Raw genomic sequence first — 20,322 nt, forward strand, 5'->3', positions numbered from 1 at the left:
GGGACAAGTCTTATTTACATCCCTAAAGGCATAACCAAAGCATACAAATATGTGCCTTTAGAGGTTATTCACCCAATATGAATCCAGGAAGCAGAAAAAAACCCTGCTGAGTCACAAACTAGAAATGTTAAGATAATAATAATAATAATAATGATAATCGCAACACATTTGCCTCCTTCTGTGTATTAAAAGATATTCAAGGACTGGCATTGACAGAGTAATGCATTAGTACATGTATTCAGCTGCTGTAGACATTCATCTGAATTAAAAAGGACACTACGTATATTAACAGCTCGATTTAATGTAAAAGGTTAAGGCTACAAACATGGAGGAGCTGAGTCATACAATCACCAAAGAAAGGACACAAATTCAATATAATCTCAAAGCATTTCCATTTATCAACTCTTGCATATTTCTAAGAGTCTGCCAAACCCCAGAGTGGTCCTGGCCCATGGCATTAAGAGGATTTCTTTCAAAATTCCTCGGTTTTGGCTCAAACCTCGATAAGCCCCCTCACATGAAATACAGCCCTCAAATCTTTTCCTTTCTCTCAACTAGGTGATTGAACATTTAGGTAACAGAAGAGTGAGTCATGGGTGCAGCTCTATGTTTAAAGTAGTGCAAAGACAGTCAATGCCATCTATCAAAATAGTGCGTGTTTATGATTTGCAGCTTTTTCTTTTTTTTTTTTTAATCAAAAGTAAATCACTCTATTTCACACAAAATGCATAAAATTAAAATTCTCTCTCACAGGATTGTTATATTATTTGGTATATGTTTGGAGTCACAACACAGTTTCTCAGAGTCAGACGGGTCTTGCAGGACTTGTTGCCTGACTCTTCATTAACAGCTGAAGTGACACAAAGCAGAAGGTGAGATGAGGTTTGTTTCTGTGAAATTAAAAAAAAAAAAAAAAAAAAGGAAACGAAAACTGGCTTAAGATCCATTGCATAAACTGTTATTGAGCAGTATTGGATTCTTTTTTTCCTTTCACTAAACATCTTCTTGTATTTAAAACATCCTCAGTGAGCACACATACAATCTTGTTTAAAAGTTACACCTGAAGCAGTGAAAGAAATATCCACTCAGCTCTACCGTCTGCTTAGTGTCACCTCGCTGGCCTATGAAGTGCTGCTCTTCGTGCTTCCTTCCGTGATGCTTCCTGCCAAGTTCAACAGAAAGTTGAACAGCAAATAAGAAATGGGAGGATTCTAGTCCAACTTCTGTTTTGTGGGCAGGACAGCAACGACCGTGGAAGCGATTACGAAGATCATGTCACACAGATTTCCCGTGCCCAAGCCGGGGGCTTGCTGTCGTAGGGAACAGGGTCCCTGGCCGTGGATGTGGAAGCTTCTTGCTGCTGCTCTTCTCCTTCATCCCGCTCTCCTTGTGCAATGGACCCCCCTGCGCCCACCCAGGCAGGAAGCTCCAGGCCCGGCTGAGAGGAGAAAGGCTTCTCCAGAACCTTGAGGACCCTTTGGACCTGCAGCACAGAACAGTAAGGGAGTCAGAGGAGGCCAACATGAAAGGGAAAACCTGAAGCTGAAGAGAGCAAAAAAGAAAACACTTCCCCACAACAGGGTAACTTAAAGAAAACGGACTTTGCTTCAGATTACAGTAAGTTATAAATTAAAGTTTCTAACTGCAGAGACTGACCTCAGAGAAGTCCCCACTCTCTGCAGCTTCTATAGCATTCTGAGCGATGTAGTTCCTGAGCACCATGCGAGGGTTGGTGCCGTCCATCACCCTCACCCGCTCCTCCTGCACAGCCTGCACATCAGCCTGACCCTCCACTTCAAGAGCCAGGCGTTTCCTGCGGCAGTGATAATGCAAAACACCCAGAGTTCAAGTAATGGAACAATAACCGACAACACATCGTTTCCTCTCCTTTCTCTCCGTCTGCCCCTTTTATCAGTCACGCTTCAACCCACTTCCAACACACACACACACGAAAAAAGTTCAGTCCATGCTGCTACTTTCCCTACAGGCCATTTCTTCTGTTAGTGGCCCACCTGTAGCGTGTGATCCAGGACGACCACTCCTCAGCCTGTTTGCTTTTCAGCTGCTCCTGACTGGTCTCCATCAGGTCTTTCAGCTTGCTGAGTTTGTCCAACTGCCTTGCTATCGTCACCCTGTCTGAGATCATCTGGAACAGCGACGGGTTGCTCTGAGCCATAGACAGCAGCATCGCCAGCTCACTGTTGACATAAAACAAAAAAGTCATGATGAGTGATAGCAATGCACAAAATGGTGGAACTGAAAGATGCTGAAAGAAATAGAAATAAATTGAAATCAAAAGTAATGATCAAGTATTGCTAATTAAATGCACTCAAACAAGCAGGTGCTCCTCCATAGACAAAGTTTTGACTCTTTGTTGAACAAAATTCATATCCCTTTATTTATAACCTAAACACCCATAAGGAATATTAATTTATATGAATTAGATTAAACAATACACTTTAAAAGATATTATTTAACAATCACTCTAAGCAGTATTTATTATCATGTAACTAAAAATGTAATCTTGAAAAATTTAAAACAATTGGGCTGTATTCAAAACCCCACCCCGTCTATGAACTCATAATCAAAAACAGAGCAAAGGGTTCTGTTTAAAATAAATAACACACTTTAAGAGCATATCAATATTACTATATATTGACATCTAATTAAAGTGGTATTCCAAGTTATCAATGCCTCTCAATACACCGGTTGGGCTGCAGCGCTGCGTCCCAATGGTGTTTGCGTCACCTGTTGCAACAGCGACACCCAGTGGCATTAACTTGTATAACATCAAATAAGGCAGAAGTTAAACACTTTTGAACATAGAGTCATAATAGATACAACAGTTAAACTGTGGTTTTTAGTTATTCATCATTGCAAAACAGCTTCCTCTACTTGATCTGAAAAGTTACTTGCTATTAATTACGAAATGTTATTGTTTTTGAAGCATTTTTAAAACACAGGATGTAACACTGTGACATCCAGTGTGTCATATCTGTGATTTGTTTTTTTCATACTAAACAAAAACAGCTGAATATTCCAACAGTGGTAGCTCTATTTTATTTTTATTTATTTTTTTGGCAGATGTTGTACTGCCACTACAATGAAATGTGACTACTTTAGTCACATTTCATATTTGTAATGACAACAGTAATTGATAAAATAAAGTTTTTGCACTAAATGACGAGTCTCAGCTCACCGTGGGTCCATAGTGGGTTTGTTGGCAGCCTTGAGCTCCTCTAAGGATGCACACTCTTCAAGAAGGAGATCTGCGGCTTTCTTGACAAGTTGGTCCTCTCCTTCAGCGTCTTCCTCCATGTGACAGGAAATCTGACTCAAGCTGCGGAAGGTGTTAGTGAAGTCAGCACCTGCATGGGAGGAACACAAGACGCTGCATCAGCTTTGGTTGAAAGAATTTCATGTCTTTTTCTCTTGCAAGGCGGTGCTGAACGATGATCACACACTCCAACAGCACCTGTGTTGTGCATTGTCTGCAGCAGATCAGTGATTAGCATCTCATCCTCGGGCTCCTCCTTCTTCAGCAAGCCCAGCTTCTTCCTCATGTTCTCCAGGTAGAAGCGGTTGAACAGATCCAGGTACTCATCCATAACGGCCTCGGCCCGCTCCGGCGGTAACTCTGGAGCCAGAGCCTCCGCTAGCTTCAGCAGATTCCACCTGCAGATAGCTGGCTGGGCCTGGTAGGAATATCGGCCGGAATTGTCCGATGCGTTGCAAATGAAATCTGGATCAAACCTGAAAAGGGCGAGGAAAAATTCATACCAATGTGCTGTGTCATTACGAATAATGCTAAAGTGTCCTTTTAAACAAGTGTGATTCCTATTGAGTTTCATTAAAAGAATATAAGTCAAATCAAGTCTAACCTGTCCATGAAACCGTATGGACCATAGTCCATCGTGAGTCCCAAAATGCTCATGTTGTCTGTGTTAAGCACTCCATGACAAAACCCCACACACTGCCACTGGGCCACGAGTCGAGCAGTTCGATGCATCACCTGTATATAAGGAGAGAGGACAGTAGGCTGTGTTGAAAAAAATCGATTTTTCCGATTCTAAATCGATTCTCATATTTATTCCTAAAAATCGATTCTTATGTCTAAAGATCGATTTTTTTTTTCTTCCATAATTTTTGCCAGGTGAACTTTAATCCCAGTAGTCGGACACACAGTTTGTCATGACACTTCTGAAAAATGCCAGGTGCTTCATGGCAATATGTGTGGTGACAGAATAAATTACATAAGCTAAAATGATTTGTTTACTGCATGAACTGTTAAAATTTCTTTCTTTTTTGCACTTTAAATGGATATTGAAAGGCCTGTTTGAGTTATTTATTTCTTAGTTATTTCACAATAATTATAGTGAAATTATTATTTCACTAGTTATTTTACAGTCATATAATTCAGGCAACAGCTCAAAAAACATTTTAAATAACACTAAGCCAAATCAATATCGAATCGAATCATGATAATTGATTCTGAATATTAAGAATCGGAATCAAATCGATTCTTGACATTTGAATCGATACCCAGCCCTAGAGGACAGCATGGTGTCCTATCTTCCAAATATCCAAAACATGTCTGAGCAGCACCGATGTCAGGATATCAGACTATGTATGTGTTTTTACAACAAGTGCGAGTGTGGAGATCACGGCCTCTGACCTCCCTGAAGAAAGCCACGTTCCTCTCAACCCGGTCCGGGTAGTTCTGCTGGATCTCAGGGTAGAACATCTCAATGACATAATCCATCATCTGGCCTCGGATTTCCTCGTGTCCGTAGCTGGGACCCTGGCGGCCGGTGAACTCGTCAGCCGGCTTGAAGATCTCGAAGGATCCAAACCTGCACAGGCACAGCAGATCAAAACACCTCATTTGATGATGCTCTGAGAAGCTTAGATATCAGTGACGGATGGAAGTGGCAGCGACTGTTCCTACCTGAGGAAAGTGGGGGCAATGCGAAGCACCACCGAGCATCTCTCGTGGCGAGGGTGTCCACTGTAGTGGATGTCTCGGACGACCCTGCTGTCGGAGGTAACCACAGAGCCGGCTCTGGTGGTGGGGATTCCCAGGAAGAACATCGCCTCACTGCACAGGAACTCTCTTATACTGGAGCGCAAAACCTTGCGGCCATCAGCTTGTCTGTGGGAGTAAATACAGTTGTGTGAAAAAGTGTTTGCCCCCTTCCTGATTTCTTATTTTTTTGCATGTTTGTCACACTTAAATCTTTCAGATCATCAAACAAATTTAAACATTAGACAAAGATAACACAAGTAAAACACAAAATGCATGCACAAACCTACATGGCCCTGTGTGAAAAAGTGATTGCCCCCTAAACCTAATAACTGGTTGGGCCACCCTTAGCAGCCCTAACCCTAACCCTAACCCTTGACCTTAAGATTAAGATTCCCAGAATATTCTATTTTTTTAGATAGGATATTTGAGTTTTCTTAAGCTGTAAGCCATGATCAGCAATATTAAAATATTAAAAGGCTTGCAATATTTCAGTTGATTTGTAATGGATCCAGAATGTATGACATTTTTGTTTTTGTATTTGCATTACAGAAAATCACAATATTCTAATTTTCTGAGACAGTCCTGTACATACCTATACATAAACACACAGGTTTGATAGGTGTTCACATTGACAGATAACAAATTCAATTTTCTAAAAAGAGAAATAGAAGATTCAGTTTTTTTGGCAAAAGTAACCATTCTCAAAAATTTATTTTGGGCTAGCAGGATCTTATTTTATTTGTTATTTATGTTTTAATTGTTTCTTGCCGCTTTTAATGTTGCTGTAAAGCACTTTGAATTACATAGTGTTGAATTGTGCTCTACAAATAAACCCGCCTTGCCTAGATAGATTTCCCCGGTAAATGTAACAAAACAACCCGATCCTCTAAAACAGTGTCTCCCAACCTGGGGTCCGGGCCCCCCCTGGGGGGCGCCAGAGATCTCTGGGGGGGGCGCGAAACGTTGTCTGCTTTGAAATTATGCAGTTGTAAAAATTATATTTGCGCATGTTCAATTAAAAAAAAAAAAATCATAATAACACACCTAATGGAATACTGTAATCCAAGTCTGTATAAACCCACTTAGTATTTTAAAATGACCAAAATATATTTCTAAATTATTTAGCAGGATACAAACTTAAAAACTTTTTATTATATCATTATTCAACATTTAATCATACTACTACTCCGAAGGAATTTTTTTTTTTTTTTTTTGCTCTCATATTAAGAGACATTTTTGAGAAATTATTTTATGTCCTTGCAATTATTTTTTGTGTATTTTATACATTGGTGACACAAAATGAAGGCGAGAAAAACAAAGTCATCTGTATACAGGGTAAACCAAAGAGAAATGTATCAAAAAAACATAATTAATGTTATTTTTTTCAATTAAAGATTCGTAACGAATCACTTTACTCTTTTGGTGCTAGTATGTACGGGTCGGGAGGCCTGGGTGGTCTTAGACACAAGTAGGGGGGGCTCCAAGGAAAAAAAGGTTGGGAACCACTGCTCTAAAATAGGCCTGTGTTGAAAAAATCGATTTCCCAATTCTAAATCGATTCTCATATTAATTCCTAAAAATCGATTCATGTGTCTAAAGATCGATTTTTCTTTTTTGGGGTTTTTTTCCCCCCTTTTATTTATTTATGTATTTTTTTTCATCATTACATTACAACTTTTGGTTATTTCTTTATTTATCCCCAAAAAAGGAATGTTTTGTTGGACACGAGAATAACTGGTGCCATGTTTTTGCCTTTAAATATGTTTAAAGGTATGAACACATTAAAGTGTTAGGTTATAATTGCATAAATTGTCTATATCTCATTACTTTATATACTGTCTTGGGGTTACATTTGCAAAAAAAGCTAAAAACCAAATGCTCAAAAATTTAAAACCAAAATAGACCGAAAATGGAACAAATAAAAACGGAATGTGGGAAAAAAATAAAACCGATTTCATCCGTCTCTGTTTGCTGCCCTGGATCTGTTTGGTAATTCTGACCAACATGATGTTTCTGAAAGCAGTTCTATCAGCATTCTGGGAGCTGATTGGTCCTTACAGCATCATTAGCTGCTGTATCTCAATTAGGGCTGGGCGATATGGACCAAAAGTCATATCTCGATATTTTCTAGCTAAATGGCGATACTCGATATATATATCGATATTTTTTCTGTGCCATAATTGGGGTTTCCCCCAAAGCATTATAGCATAGCTTCTCTGTTAGCTTCATTTTTTTCTGAGGCAAACCCTTAAAAAAACAGTCAGTTTTAATACAAAGCCTCGTGCCAAAGGTCACACAGGTACCTTTATTAACAGAGGTGTGCACAATATCAAAATGTATAAAACAAATGAAATAAAAATAAACTGCCTGCATATATAGAATAAAAATGCTTCTTGAATAAAATAAAACAAATATCCCTTTCCTGCATAACAATTAAATTCAAATACACTGTGCAATTAACACAATGTAGACAGTAACAAGCAGACTTTTCCACTGAGGTTGACAGTTGTGCAAATAACAAAACATTTGTGCAAATCTAAATAACACATTCAAGTCAATTTGTCACAAAATAAGCTATATCAAAATCATAAATGTATTTATTTTTTTTTTTTTTTTAAATCGATATAAACGATATTGTCTCGTACCATATCGCGTTTGAAAATATATCGATATATATTAAACTCTCGATATATCGCCCAGCCCTAATCTCAATATAATTAGTGATGCACCGATTGTTAGGTAACCAAAATTGTTCGGCCGAAAATGGCAAAAACACACTTTCGGTGTTCGGTGGAATAAGTGGGAAAAAAAACGAACAATTAATAACGGCGTTGTAATATAAGGAAATAGACTGGCCGCTCCGTAACTGTTGCGCACCACATAAATCGTTCACCAACCAAAAACTAACCACATAAGAATTTTACCTAACATTCACCAGCAGGTGGAACCAAAACAACATAAATCAATCTATTACAGGTGCGTTTAGATGACGAAATCAAACAGATAAAAGAGCGTGGAGTGAAGTGGTGCGGTGCAAACATGTCAGCGGTGTGGAAGTATTTTAGAGTGGCAAAGAATAATACAAGAATGGCTGTTTGCAATGAATGTTCTGCTCAAATATCTAGAGGGGGCACATCTGCAAAGTCTTTCAGCACTACAAGTTTGATTTATCATTTGAAATGATAAAAAACCCTGAGCGCTTTAATGCATTTTTATTGTTTTAAGGCCTATGTTACAATGTTCAGTCAGTTAATCCTAACGTAAGCTCAAAGATGGCCAAAAAATATATTTTGCTAATTTATTTATTTTAAGTTATTGTTCTTTGCTGGTATAATGTCTGCTGGAATATTTAAGAAATGCTGGGAAATTAAAACATTTCAGTTTTTTATGTTCAACAAATGTTTTCTACCTTGTAATTTTGTAAAAGATTTTTTTTCTTTTAAAAGCATGCCTAAATCAAATTTATTTGATTTATGCAATGGTGAAAAAAATGGCAAAATAAATGAAAAACTGCGAAGAACCATGTTCGGTATTGTTCGGTATTCGGCCAAGTGTTTATTATTATTTTCGGTTTCTGTTTCGGCCACAAATTTTCATTTCGGTGCATCACTAAATATAATTTTAGTATTAATATGTTGCATACCTACAGTCATATAATTCATGCAACAGCTCAAAAAACAGTTTTAATAACACTAACCAAAATCAATATCGGAATCGAATCGAATCAAATCTTGATAATCGATTCTGAATCTTAAGAATCGGAATCGATTCTTGACATTTGACTGGATCCCCAGCCCTGCTCTAGAGAGTCACCTGGAGTAGGGGGTGAGTCCGGCTCCCTTCACCTGGACCTCCCAGCGGCCGCTGGGGTTCTCCCGGAGCAGCTCCGGGTCCTGTCCGGCCGGCACCTTCACCTCCCCCAGGTAGCAGGCGGCCCCGTCCCCCAGCTGGCCGGCGAACTGCCCGAACTGGTGTCCGCAGTAGCAGTGCGCGGCGGGCCGGGAGCCGGGCATGACCCGGGATCCGCTCAGGTAGTCCGGCCCCAGCGAGTCCTGCAGCACCTGCTCCCCCTGCAGCCCCAGCAGCGCCAGCGCCGCCCCGGACACCGACACGAACCGGGGCCGGGTGAGCGGCTGCGGCGTCACCGCGGAGAAGCAGAACCCCTTCACCTGCCGGACCCCCGGCTCGGAGGACGGGTCCAGCGGGAGTCTCTGCAGAACCACGTTGTCAAAGTCCAGCTGCTCCAGCGGGGAGCGGCTCACCCGCAGACCCATGCCGTCCATGATCCTGGTCCCGGCAGTGCAGAGGAGTCTGGGCCAGAGCAGGCTCCGGGGACAGAACCGTGACAAAGCCAGACGGCGGCCTAGATAAGCCATCCGAACCGGGCCATCGGCCTGGTGCTTGCTTTAGGCTCTAATCGGGTTCTATAATCCGGGAAGCGTGAGCGGATGTTTGCGCCACACCGCCTGGTGTTACAGCAATATGTGTCCGACTGGAGGCAAGCAGCACATGGGGAACCATAGACAGCTCCTTCCATGGAGCTACTGCGATACGTCAACGTCGCCGCCATATTGGATGTGGCAAGACTGCACTGTAAACTAATACAAGTAAATGGACTTATTTTCATAAAGCGCCTTTCTACAAAGAAATTCATTCATTCACACATGCACTTATATACTTGGGAAACAGTTAGGCACCAAATATAATACATTTAATTTTCTCAGATGGAAAAAATAAGCACTTTATTGATCCCACATAGGAGTAATTCATGTTATATCAGCTATAGAGAACAAGGTAGTGCCGAGAAACTATATATATATATATATATATATATATATATATATATATATATATATATATATATATATATATATCCCCTCACAAAAATAAGAATAGAGAAACATATTTTCTCATCAACAAAACATATTTAAATTTTTTTCAAGTAACAAAATAACTTATTTGAACCATTTTTCAGACAATAATAACTGAAGAAATCTGAAAAATGGTTCAAATAAGTTATTTTGTTCTCTATTTGTCTTATTTTTGTGAGGGGGGATATATATTGTTTTTCGGCACTACCTTGTTCTCTACAGCTGATAGAACATGAATTACTCCTATGTGGGATCAATAAAGTTTCTTATTTATATATATATATATATATATATATATATATATATATATATATATATATATATATATATATATATATATATATATATATATATTTAATTTTCTAAGTAGGCAAAAATAAAAACTGTATGTATATACAGTATGTCTATGTGGGGAACTATGTTAGCTGAGATATTCATAGACATATATACATAGACATATATACATATATATATATTCATAGACATATATTCGTAGACATATATACATAGACATATATACATATATATATATATTCGTAGACATATATACATATACATATATTCATAGACATATATACATAGACATATATACATATACATATATTCATAGACATATATTCGTAGACATATATACATAGACATATATACATATACATATATTCATAGACATATATACATATATATATATTCGTAGACATATATACATATACATATATTCATAGACATATATACATATATATATATTCGTAGACATATATACATATACATATATTCATAGACATATATACATCGACATATATACATAAACGCCTCATCGACCGCTGCTGCCTATCGGCGCTGACGAGCCGTGCGCCAAACACAGAGGGACACGATCAGCGCTATTATATTATAAGTCTGATATGTGATGACATTAAAAGTATGACATGAGTCTGGCTTCATTTCACCACCTCACCGTCTGCGTCGCCAGTTCCCCATATCTTCAAAATGTTCGTGCGCTAGGATCAAGGTTTGTGTAAAGATACGCACATTTTCCCGTTCATTTTTAAAAAAAATCCCAACCTTTGCGTAGAAGGTGGTGTGCGCATCTTTCAAGCCCTGTTTTGTGCCCACGCAAGCTTTATAAATGAGGCCCCTGGACTGTAAACACCCAGGTTCTGTACAAGAAAGGTCAAAGCCAATTCCACCTGCTGCCAGACTGAGGTCCTTCGGAGTGAGGGACGGCCTCCTGAGGACCTTCAATGACTCTGTGGTGGTGTCGGCCATCTTTTATGGGGTGGTCTGCTGGAGCAGCAGCATCACAGCAGCATAGAGAAGAGACTGGACAAAGTGGTGAGGAGAGCCGGCTCTGTCCTGGACTGCACTCTCCATCCTGTGGAGGTGGTAGGGGAGAGGAGGATGGTGTCATCCATCATGGAGAACGTCTCCCATCCCCTTCATGAGACTGTCAGAGCCCAGAGCTCCATCAGCGACCGGCTTCGTCACCTGAGATGCGTCACTAAGAGGCATCGCAGGTCCTTCCTCCCCGCTGCCATCAGACTCCACAACCAGGCCTGATCACAGGAGTAATGGACAATTTAATCTGTCTACCTCATAGGCCTAAACACCCTACCTACTTTTTTTGCACTGTTTTTCTTTCTTTCCCTTTCTGCATTACTTTTATTTTTCACTCCAATGTAGATACTGTTTATATTTCGTAATTATATATTTTTTACTCTTTTTACCCCTCCCTGCGTGTGTGTGTGTTAAGTGTACTGCTGCTCCACAAAGTGAATTTCCCCATTGAGGGAGAAATAAAGGATAATCTTATCATATCCTATCTGAATACAGATAGTTATCAATTGTTCTCTGGATCTATTTCTTTTTATGATTATGAGAAAATATATTTGCATATTCTAAATGACACATGAAACCATAAAGTGCAGTAAAAAAAAAGCCAGTAAAATAGTACAAAAATAATAATTTAATGATTACATAACACGGACGTTATCGGCCCTGTCCCTGAGAAGTAGACAGCTTTATGTAGGACTCTATCCCTCTCTTGTGGCTAACTGAAATAGTACATCTATTTATTTGCTTTTTTTCTGTAGAGTCATGGGGTCTCTAGGCTATTTCAGCTGATATTGGGTGACATAAAAGGTGAAAAGTTTAACACATCATGGGCAAGTTGCCCGATGTCACATGGCTGACACAGGGAGACCATTCATGCACACTCAAACTGACTTTTAATTCTAAATAGTCATGAGCAAATACAACAATATATGTACATACAATATATGTACGCATCAAATATCTAAGAATAATAATAGTAATAACAAAGGATAAAATACTAATAATAGATAAACAAACACACTTATGATATAACAAATGAAATAATACAACAATATATGATCAAATATCCAACAATAACAGTAAGTAACAATAATAACAAATAATCCAAAATATAAGAGTAATAAAGAAATCAATATAAAATAACAATTTATAATAAAACATAACATTTTCAAATTGATACAGACACCGGCATTACAGTTTAGTTTAGTTTAGCTTATTTACACATAAAACAGAACCTGTATAAACAGTAAAATGGTCAAATTAAGCATTGTGCTGGAGAGGTAGAGCCAAAAAGGCTTATGAAAATGCTTCCCCTTTATAAAACAAACATAAAAACAATAACAACAGCAGTAACAGCAGCAGTAGTAGTAGCTAACTCATAAACACAATATAGAAATGCATAATATAAAACAGAAAAAGACAATTTAGCATGAAAAAGAAAAAAAATACGGAAACAGCAAACTATGTACATTATAAATACAAGATCTTTTGTAACAAGACAAGGCAGAGTCCGATAACAGGCAGGGTCGGCAACGGGAAGTCAAGACAGAGGACGCTGGAAGGTCTTGCATGGGGACGGCTATGAGACGATCTGGCAGTGAGTGTGCTGGAGAGTGGAGCTTATATACTCTCTTGATTGCTGAGGACTGATGACATCTTTAGTCAGTGGCCGTGGTTGGAGATACTGCTTCAGTTCCCTCCACAGAAGGAGATGACCACTGTCTGTACTCCTGTGAGAGAGACATTAGAGGTTGTTCTCTAAGTATCAGTATTTATGTCAAAAAGTTGAAACAAAACCTCTTACTCGTAGCATCCCTATAATTTATCTATTAACACTTTTCTTCTGAAGTGAATAATTTAAAGGATTATACAATGTTCTTGATGAGACATCATTTAATTTTTGCTCTGAAACTGTCCAACAGAAGAATCCCGAAGTAAGAATGCTTTGATTTGTTAAATTCAGCACTAATTATAAAAAACATCTGAAAATGTGATGTGAATTTACTTGTATTCATAAGAAGATAATGATTTTCAAAGACAAACACAAGGTGTCACATGTTCTCACATTAGTTACAGCTTTACCTGAAGACTGTCCTGCAGCGCCAGTTCGGAGATTGCCAACACTATACCTATGACGGTTAGCAGCAGGAACCATGCACAGGTGACAAACGAGATAAAATAAAGAGGTGCCACCCAGGCCAGGTAAGGAGAGCAGGCGTCACCAGGTCGACCTATCCCCTGTATGTCCTGTAAGCCACAGAGAGAGATGTTGTGCATTCGGTAGCTGGCAGGTGTGATGTGACTTAGAACAACAGGCACAATCCAGCTGTTTGGTCATCAGATGCATGTGTAAAAGCAAGTGCTCTCCCACCGTTAAGATCTTAATCCAATTATTTCCAGTAAAGACTTCGCAGAGGGTGAAAAACGAAGAGCCAAAGTTCTTAAAGCTGCTGGGAGGGCAACCTGATCAACACAGAGGCAAACAAAGGAGATAAGATAAGATAAGATAAGATAAAATAATCCTTTATTTCTCCCTCAATGGGGAAACTCACTTTGTTCAGTAGCAGTACACTTAACACACACATGCAGGGGAGGTGTAAAAAAATATATATAATTACGAAATATGGTAGATGGTGATTTAACCTTTTTTCTCTGTTGACATGCCAAAATAAATCAGCAAAGAGCACAAACTAGATTCAACTACACTGCATGTTATATTCCGGTAACAATGAAACTATTTTGATACAATTAAATTGTTTACATTAAATATTAAATAGTTTGTGATGTTAGCAGTGCGACTCACCCAGCTGTGCAAAGAGTTCCATCCCCATCACAGCATAGAAGAAAAACAAGGCGAAAAAAAAGTATATAAATTCCAGGGCCATACTTGCAATCTGGAAGCAAAAGCAAAGGTTAAATGCCTACATTTCTGTCCATGCCGAACAGAGTTCACTGGTGTGTCCTGCTGATGCTGCAGGTTACATCAGCTCAGTTGCTGCGCCGCAAAAAACACAACATTCATAGTAATTGGAGATTTCAAATATGACTTTTTACTGCTACAGTTCAGTTAATATTTGTTTTCAACCTGTCCACATTCAGTGGATTGATTTTGTGCGCAGCTAACATCCCAAAATACTCTCAGATTCCTGGGAAAAACAGAACCTTTTAAAGCCACTTCCTCGTTGCGGATGTGGGTGTGGTTACCTGTGGTATTGTCCTTCTGACTGTCCCGAGCAGAACCAGAATATACTTGCTGTGCAGAACTGAAAAGAAACACAGGAGTGTGAATGTACAAATGCAGGAAATTCTAGCCCCTTTAGACGTATAATCTCCATTTGAAAACATGCACGAACACCACTGCACAACAAAATATGCAAATGAAGAAAACCAGAGCGCTCAAGCATTCCAGACCGCACTTCAATACCTGAACAACACAATCTTTTAACAGATTAAAATATGTACAGAAAACGGATGGATGGATGGATGGATGGATGGATGGATGGATGGATGGATGGATGGATGGATGGATGGATGGATGGATGGGATGCCTGGATCTGGGATGGGGTGGGGGGGCTCGCTGGCGGTGGGTTTCCTCCCGCCCTCTTCTCGCCCTCTGTGGGGTTGCTGGTGGCCTGGGTTCCAGGTTCTTCCTGGTCTCTTGGGGGGCGGGGTTGCGGCCTCTCTCAGGTAGAGCATCGTTTTGACTGTTACACACACACAGCTACACAGACATACAGATCTGCTCACTCACCTACATACTCACTCCACAGTTTTGGGGGACAGATAATCGCGGTAGCCTAGCTTCGATTCGGTCCCGGGGACCTGGGATGGTTGTTACTTGTGTATCTGCCTGTTCTCATGTCTGTCTGTTTTTTCTCTTGCAGATTTCAAGTGCTCGTTGTGCGTTTCCCTGTGTTTTCTGTGTCTTGGACTAGCAGCCGATTGTCACCCCTGACCCCCACTGTAAACCCCAACCCCCCATCCCCTTCACATAAAAAAATAAAAAATAAATAATTATAAATAAATAAATTAAAAATATATACATAATAATATGTTATTGAACAAAAATGTGCAATTATGAGACAAATTTGGGATCAAGCTAAAAGCTGACTTGTACGTTTGAAATTGGATCCTCAGAATCAGAATCAGATCCTCAGAAAAAAATACATTTGCACAACTTTAAAAGAAAAATCATGATTTTCATTTGGCAAATAATTGGTGTTAACGGGCAAGAAGGATAAGTTTGAGAACGGAAACTGAACATGCATTAAACAGCTCTCATCCAAAGAGGTCTTTGTAACTAAAGCGATTTCCTTGTGCAATTGTGTAGGAGCATGTACTGTATGTACCTTCCTCAAGTCCGAGTGTTCTGAAGATTCTCAGGAAGCCAGGATTAAAATAAATGGCAGGCAGATCCAGGTAGGGCACCCTCCCTTCTCTGGGGGGCCCCGGGGAGACACGACCGGCTCCATTAGGAGTCACCTCCATCCTTTGCCTCTCAATACCAGCCATGTACTGTGTGGAGTTGGACAGAAAATAAGGGGAGAGAGGAGTCAGAAGAAAAAGTTAGTAAGGTCCATGGATAGATGGACATAGCATCTTCACTATAGGGGAAGAAAGAAAACCTTCTTTCATTTATTTGTGTGACTTGATAATGGCTAAGCCTTCATACGTCTCAACGTTCAGCATGACTCTATCATTTTCAATTATGTCATCCATAATATTAAATGATCCTTCCACAAGAGGGCCAGTGAACAATGAGAGAAGAGCCAATTTGGATAAGATGGGGAATCTCATCTCTCCTGCTGGTGTCTTCATGGCAAAGATCCCACTCCACCAGTCCACATCAATTCATGCAGTACTCTCACTAGATCTGAGTCAACCTGGTAAACTCACACTTCTTCATCCAGTTGACCCAGCTGCTCTGATGTCACTGCATTTGGCAAGGCTTTGGCCAAGGTGATGAATGCATCCTGACTGTTTCATGAACAATCAATGATGGTGTTAGAGCAGACAAGTGTTGTGAGCAGCTTTATTGGTTTACAACAGCGTCAGTTTAATGCCTAACATGATTTCATTGGATCTAAACCAGGGGTGTCAAATGTGCGGCCCGCACAGAGAGGTTTTCATGCGGCCCGCGAGAAGTTTCCAACGCAAAAAAACAAAATGTTAATTTACTAAAAAGGAAGGCATAAATAATTGCCATGAATCGCAGCATATCCGATAATATTGTAATGTTGTGAAACATCAGCAGAGGGAAAAGGTCAGGTATTTTCAAGATCCAGGTTTATTAGACAGTTTCAGCCAGACACAAGTCAGAAAGCACTCATCCTCAAGACCCCAACAGTCCGAACTGACCAGTTAACCCAAAAACTACTGGTTCAACCTGTGTCTCCTAGCAACATAACTGCTCCCGGAAGTCCCGCCTTCAGTCACTCTTAAAGGGGCCGTGTAGCGGGTCGCTACAATATATTTCTTCTACAAATCCATCGTTATTCCACAAATAGAGCAGTTTTCGACATTTTTTTAGTTTTCTAGAATGCATTTGCCGATTTTATTTCTTTGTAGACGGTCGTTTATTTTTATTAGTTGACTACTATTATATATTTTCGCAGGAAAAATATCACTGCTAAAAAAGATGATAGAAGATATTTATTCGGAGAATTTCAGTTTTGAATACGAGGATAGTGACAAAGTAAAACAGATAAAAAAGAAGTGCTGACTTTTTCGGCACACTGGCGTAAATATCCGCGCCAATTTTTAAAAATAAATACACTTAATTGTACTGGAAAAATCTTTAAATCACAAAGAAACACTCTCGGATGTAATAAGAAAGATTTAGCTTTTCATTAAATTTCCTATAAAAAAGTGAAATATAAAAAAAACATACTTGTTTCGGTTTATCTTTGTAAAATGATATTAAAAGTATCTTACATAATTTGAAAAAAAACGAGAAATTTCAAGAAAAGATCCTGAAGAAATATATTTTACATAATTAGAGTGTAAACAAAGTGCATGTTTCCTTTAAAATTAACTAATTGGATTAGATAACAATAGTAAAAAAAAAAAGAATTAGAGAAAACATTTTCTGGACCGTTTTTGTTTTTTGTTCTTTTTTTCCCCTCATTTCCCCAACTGACAGAAATCCGTCTAGAGACAGAAACCGTGGTAATAAACGTTGTTTCACAAGATAGTATGAGAGTAGAGATTCAAAACATTGATTTAAACACTTACCAGAGAAAAACACCTCTTCTGTTGAACTGAAACGCAGTACTATTGTAATGTGAGGTTTATAGGTGGTATTCAGATACTCTTCATGAGAGAAAAAGGCAGACGTGAGAAGTTAGTTTTCCAACAGAACTTTTAACTGAAACTCCCGGCATCAGAAATCACCATGACAACCAACAACTTCCTTCTTTCTGACCTCATGTGACTAAACCAACCAATCAGGAGCCAGGAATGACCTAGACCGAAGAAACGTACTGTAAGAAGGTAAAACCACATAAACACATTCAAAAGAGTGTTTTAACTGTTGTACTGGTATATCTGAATATATAAATGTAAATATATTTTCTGGCTAAATTAGTCCAGAAGGTAATGAATCCGGTATATCCCTCGGGGGGAATCTACATCAGATCCGAGGCACTCCAATATTTCAAAGGGGCCTTTCCAGTGAGGAGCAAGTTTCTGTTTTGATGTAGTGGGGTCACTTAACCACTAGAGGTCCCCAGAAACATAGGGAGTGTGTTTGACACCTTTGTCCTACTGTTGTTTCTGTTGGTTATGGGCACAGCTGACTGAAGTTTCTGGGTCAACCGAGCCACATAGTCAGCCAGAGAACCTGGAGTAGATGAAGATGGTGTGTTATTAGGCAACAGCAGGTTCTTACACTATATTCACACTTAAAGGGGACCTATTATGGCATCTAATCCCCATTTTAAACAGGCATTGAATGTCTTAAAAACAAGCTTTTGATTGTTTTTTCTAAATAAATTAGAAATTCAGCCTCTAAACCATGTCTTTATCATCTCATTCTCTAATCTCATTCTCTATGCAGGATTCTGAGTGGGCGGGCGGCTATGATAATGAGGCACTTTGCTGATTGGCTGCCTGAATGACGCGATACACCGCTACGAAAAAATGGCGGAAGCTCCGGCCGGCGGAGTTACACCGTGTCATAACTGCATGCGATGCGAGCGAGCGTCAGCGACAAAATCAATTCCATTGCTTTATTTTCTATTGGACTGTCCTAACTGTCTGCAGCGACGCAGGGCTGTGCAGCGCAGCGCGACGCGGCGCGCCTTTTTGAGCTGAACATTTGTGGGACGCCCTGCTTCTATTTTCTTCCTGTCGCTCGCGTTGAAAGCCGGTTGAAAGCGCTGTAGGAAACAGTCATGGAGTCCTCAGGGGAGAACTGGTGCATCCATCTACTGGTGAATATTCAACCCAAACTACTAATGCTGCACTCACAAAATGGCGGAAATATCAACCAAACGTTTCTATGGAAGCTCCCTGACTAAACGTCACCAAAGTACTGATAATGGTAGAAATTGATGGTTGAAACCTGTTGATTTATGTTCATAAGCATCTATCATTCAAAATGAAACCATGTTTTGAGAAACATTTGCAATAGGTAAAAGCTGAGATGTTTGTAAACTTGCGGTACTTGTTTAAGTGAGGGCATTCGTGGCTTTTTTTTTTCTTTCTTCTTTATTGGACACAATAAAACAACATAGAACAGTAATTAAACATATTCTCGTAAGGATGATAGTATACTTAGACATAATATGAGATGCTGTCAAATATAGAGCTATGTAGAAAAACCATTAACTATATATTGAAATAAAAGACAAACAGGGGTTTTTAATTCAATTCAATTCATTTTTATTTATATAGCGTCTAACACAACAAAAGTTGTCTCGAGGCGCTTTCCAGAGACCCAGAACATGATCCCCGAGCAATTATTACATAAACAGTGACAAGGAAAAACTCCCATTTAGGAGGGAAGAAACCTTGAGCAGGACCTGGATCATAAGGGGGGACCCCCCTGCCGGAGGCCAGACTGGGGTGGGTTTTTATAAAGTGCAAACTATAAAAGTATCAGAGTATTTAAAATCAGGCAAACAAAAGTGCCAAAAAGAGGAGCAAGGACTGAGGCATGCATCAAAAAAGCAGAAAACAAGATATATCGTCACAAATCTTTTTAGCCATTTTGTTGGAGTCTATTTTTCTTAGGGATAAGAATAATAATTTAAAATCATTTAAAAAACAATCAAAGGAGGGTTTGCTATTCCTCCACTTACTACAATGAATATGATATTTGCCCATGAGAATAATATATCTCACAAACAATCCATATTTACACATACAGTATGCTAAAAGCCCTGAAAGGGGACTGCTTTGCAGAGCTTCTTTCTCATGCTCCATTTCTGTAGGTCAAGAGAGGTGAGTTTGGCAACATGGTGTAGCCTTATTTTTAGATTTTTTATTTTATTTTTTTATTCATTATTTTTATCCCTGGTGGTAAGTGTTCGGCGATTTGTACAGGAATACGCGGCACAGTGCTCTGGCATCTTCAATACTGTTCTGTCTTATCGTATGGGTAGGATGACCGGTCCAAGATGGCGGCCGTATTTCTCGCGCCCCAGCGGTCGATGAGGCGTCTATGTATATATGTCTATGGAAATATTATCTGAAGTTAAAATTAAATATTAACCATGTTGCTAAAAATATAAATGAATCATATATCAGAAAAAGGTGTCAGTAAATCTTTCCTGATGTATATTTTATGATTTCCTAAATAAAAAATACCACTTCAATTAAATGTTCCCATATTATTTTGAAAAGTATACATTCTAACTTTCTCATTACACACATACATATGTATAACAGCAGGGCCCAATTGCTGAACTCCATCCCATATCCATCCATCCCATTGGGTAAAAAAGCTTGTTTTATTGACTAGTACAGTTTTAATATCACCGGACATTGAGTCAAATATAGTTTTTACAATCCATTAATGATTCAAAGACTTAGTGTCAGAAATCTTAGGATTAATAATAATAATAATAATAATAATAATGATAATAAAGTATG

The 20,322-nt window shown here is 39.1% G+C and overlaps 2 protein-coding genes across 2 annotated transcripts; both read right to left on the bottom strand.

The window, feature by feature from the left end:
• Positions 1 to 375: 375 nt before the first annotated feature.
• selenoo1 (selenoprotein O1) lies at positions 376 to 9,501 on the bottom strand. The gene is made up of 9 exons (XM_061721406.1): positions 8,840 to 9,501; positions 4,949 to 5,152; positions 4,676 to 4,853; positions 3,882 to 4,012; positions 3,476 to 3,753; positions 3,200 to 3,368; positions 2,013 to 2,198; positions 1,657 to 1,813; positions 376 to 1,483 (listed from the first exon to the last, which is right to left on the bottom strand). Exons 1-9 carry the CDS (start codon positions 9,400 to 9,402, stop codon positions 1,262 to 1,264), a joined length of 2,088 nt encoding a protein of 695 aa, XP_061577390.1. The 5' UTR covers positions 9,403 to 9,501; the 3' UTR covers positions 376 to 1,261.
• Positions 9,502 to 12,740: 3,239 nt separating this feature from the next.
• Positions 12,741 to 14,830, bottom strand: LOC133444680 (voltage-dependent T-type calcium channel subunit alpha-1I-like). The gene is made up of 6 exons (XM_061722552.1): positions 14,689 to 14,830; positions 14,431 to 14,489; positions 14,030 to 14,120; positions 13,598 to 13,689; positions 13,309 to 13,473; positions 12,741 to 12,956 (listed from the first exon to the last, which is right to left on the bottom strand). The coding sequence occupies exons 3-6, from the start codon at positions 14,109 to 14,111 to the stop codon at positions 12,885 to 12,887; spliced, it is 411 nt and encodes a 136-aa protein (XP_061578536.1). The 5' UTR covers positions 14,112 to 14,120; positions 14,431 to 14,489; positions 14,689 to 14,830; the 3' UTR covers positions 12,741 to 12,884.
• Positions 14,831 to 20,322: the final 5,492 nt, after the last annotated feature.

Source organism: Cololabis saira, chromosome 5, assembly GCF_033807715.1.
Source record: "Cololabis saira isolate AMF1-May2022 chromosome 5, fColSai1.1, whole genome shotgun sequence".
Taxonomy (NCBI): domain Eukaryota; kingdom Metazoa; phylum Chordata; class Actinopteri; order Beloniformes; family Belonidae; genus Cololabis; species Cololabis saira.

Excerpts from the sequence above, each read along its gene's own strand:
- LOC133444680 (XM_061722552.1), bottom strand. The coding sequence starts at position 14,111 with ATGGCCCTGGAATTTATATACTTTTTTTTCGCCTTGTTTTTCTTCTAT. Across the intron at positions 13,690-14,029 it reads GGAACTCTTTGCACAGCTGG|GTTGCCCTCCCAGCAGCTTT; the intron begins GTGAGTCGCACT and ends TGTGTTGATCAG. Across the intron at positions 13,474-13,597 it reads ATTGGATTAAGATCTTAACG|GACATACAGGGGATAGGTCG; the intron begins GTGGGAGAGCAC and ends TGTGGCTTACAG.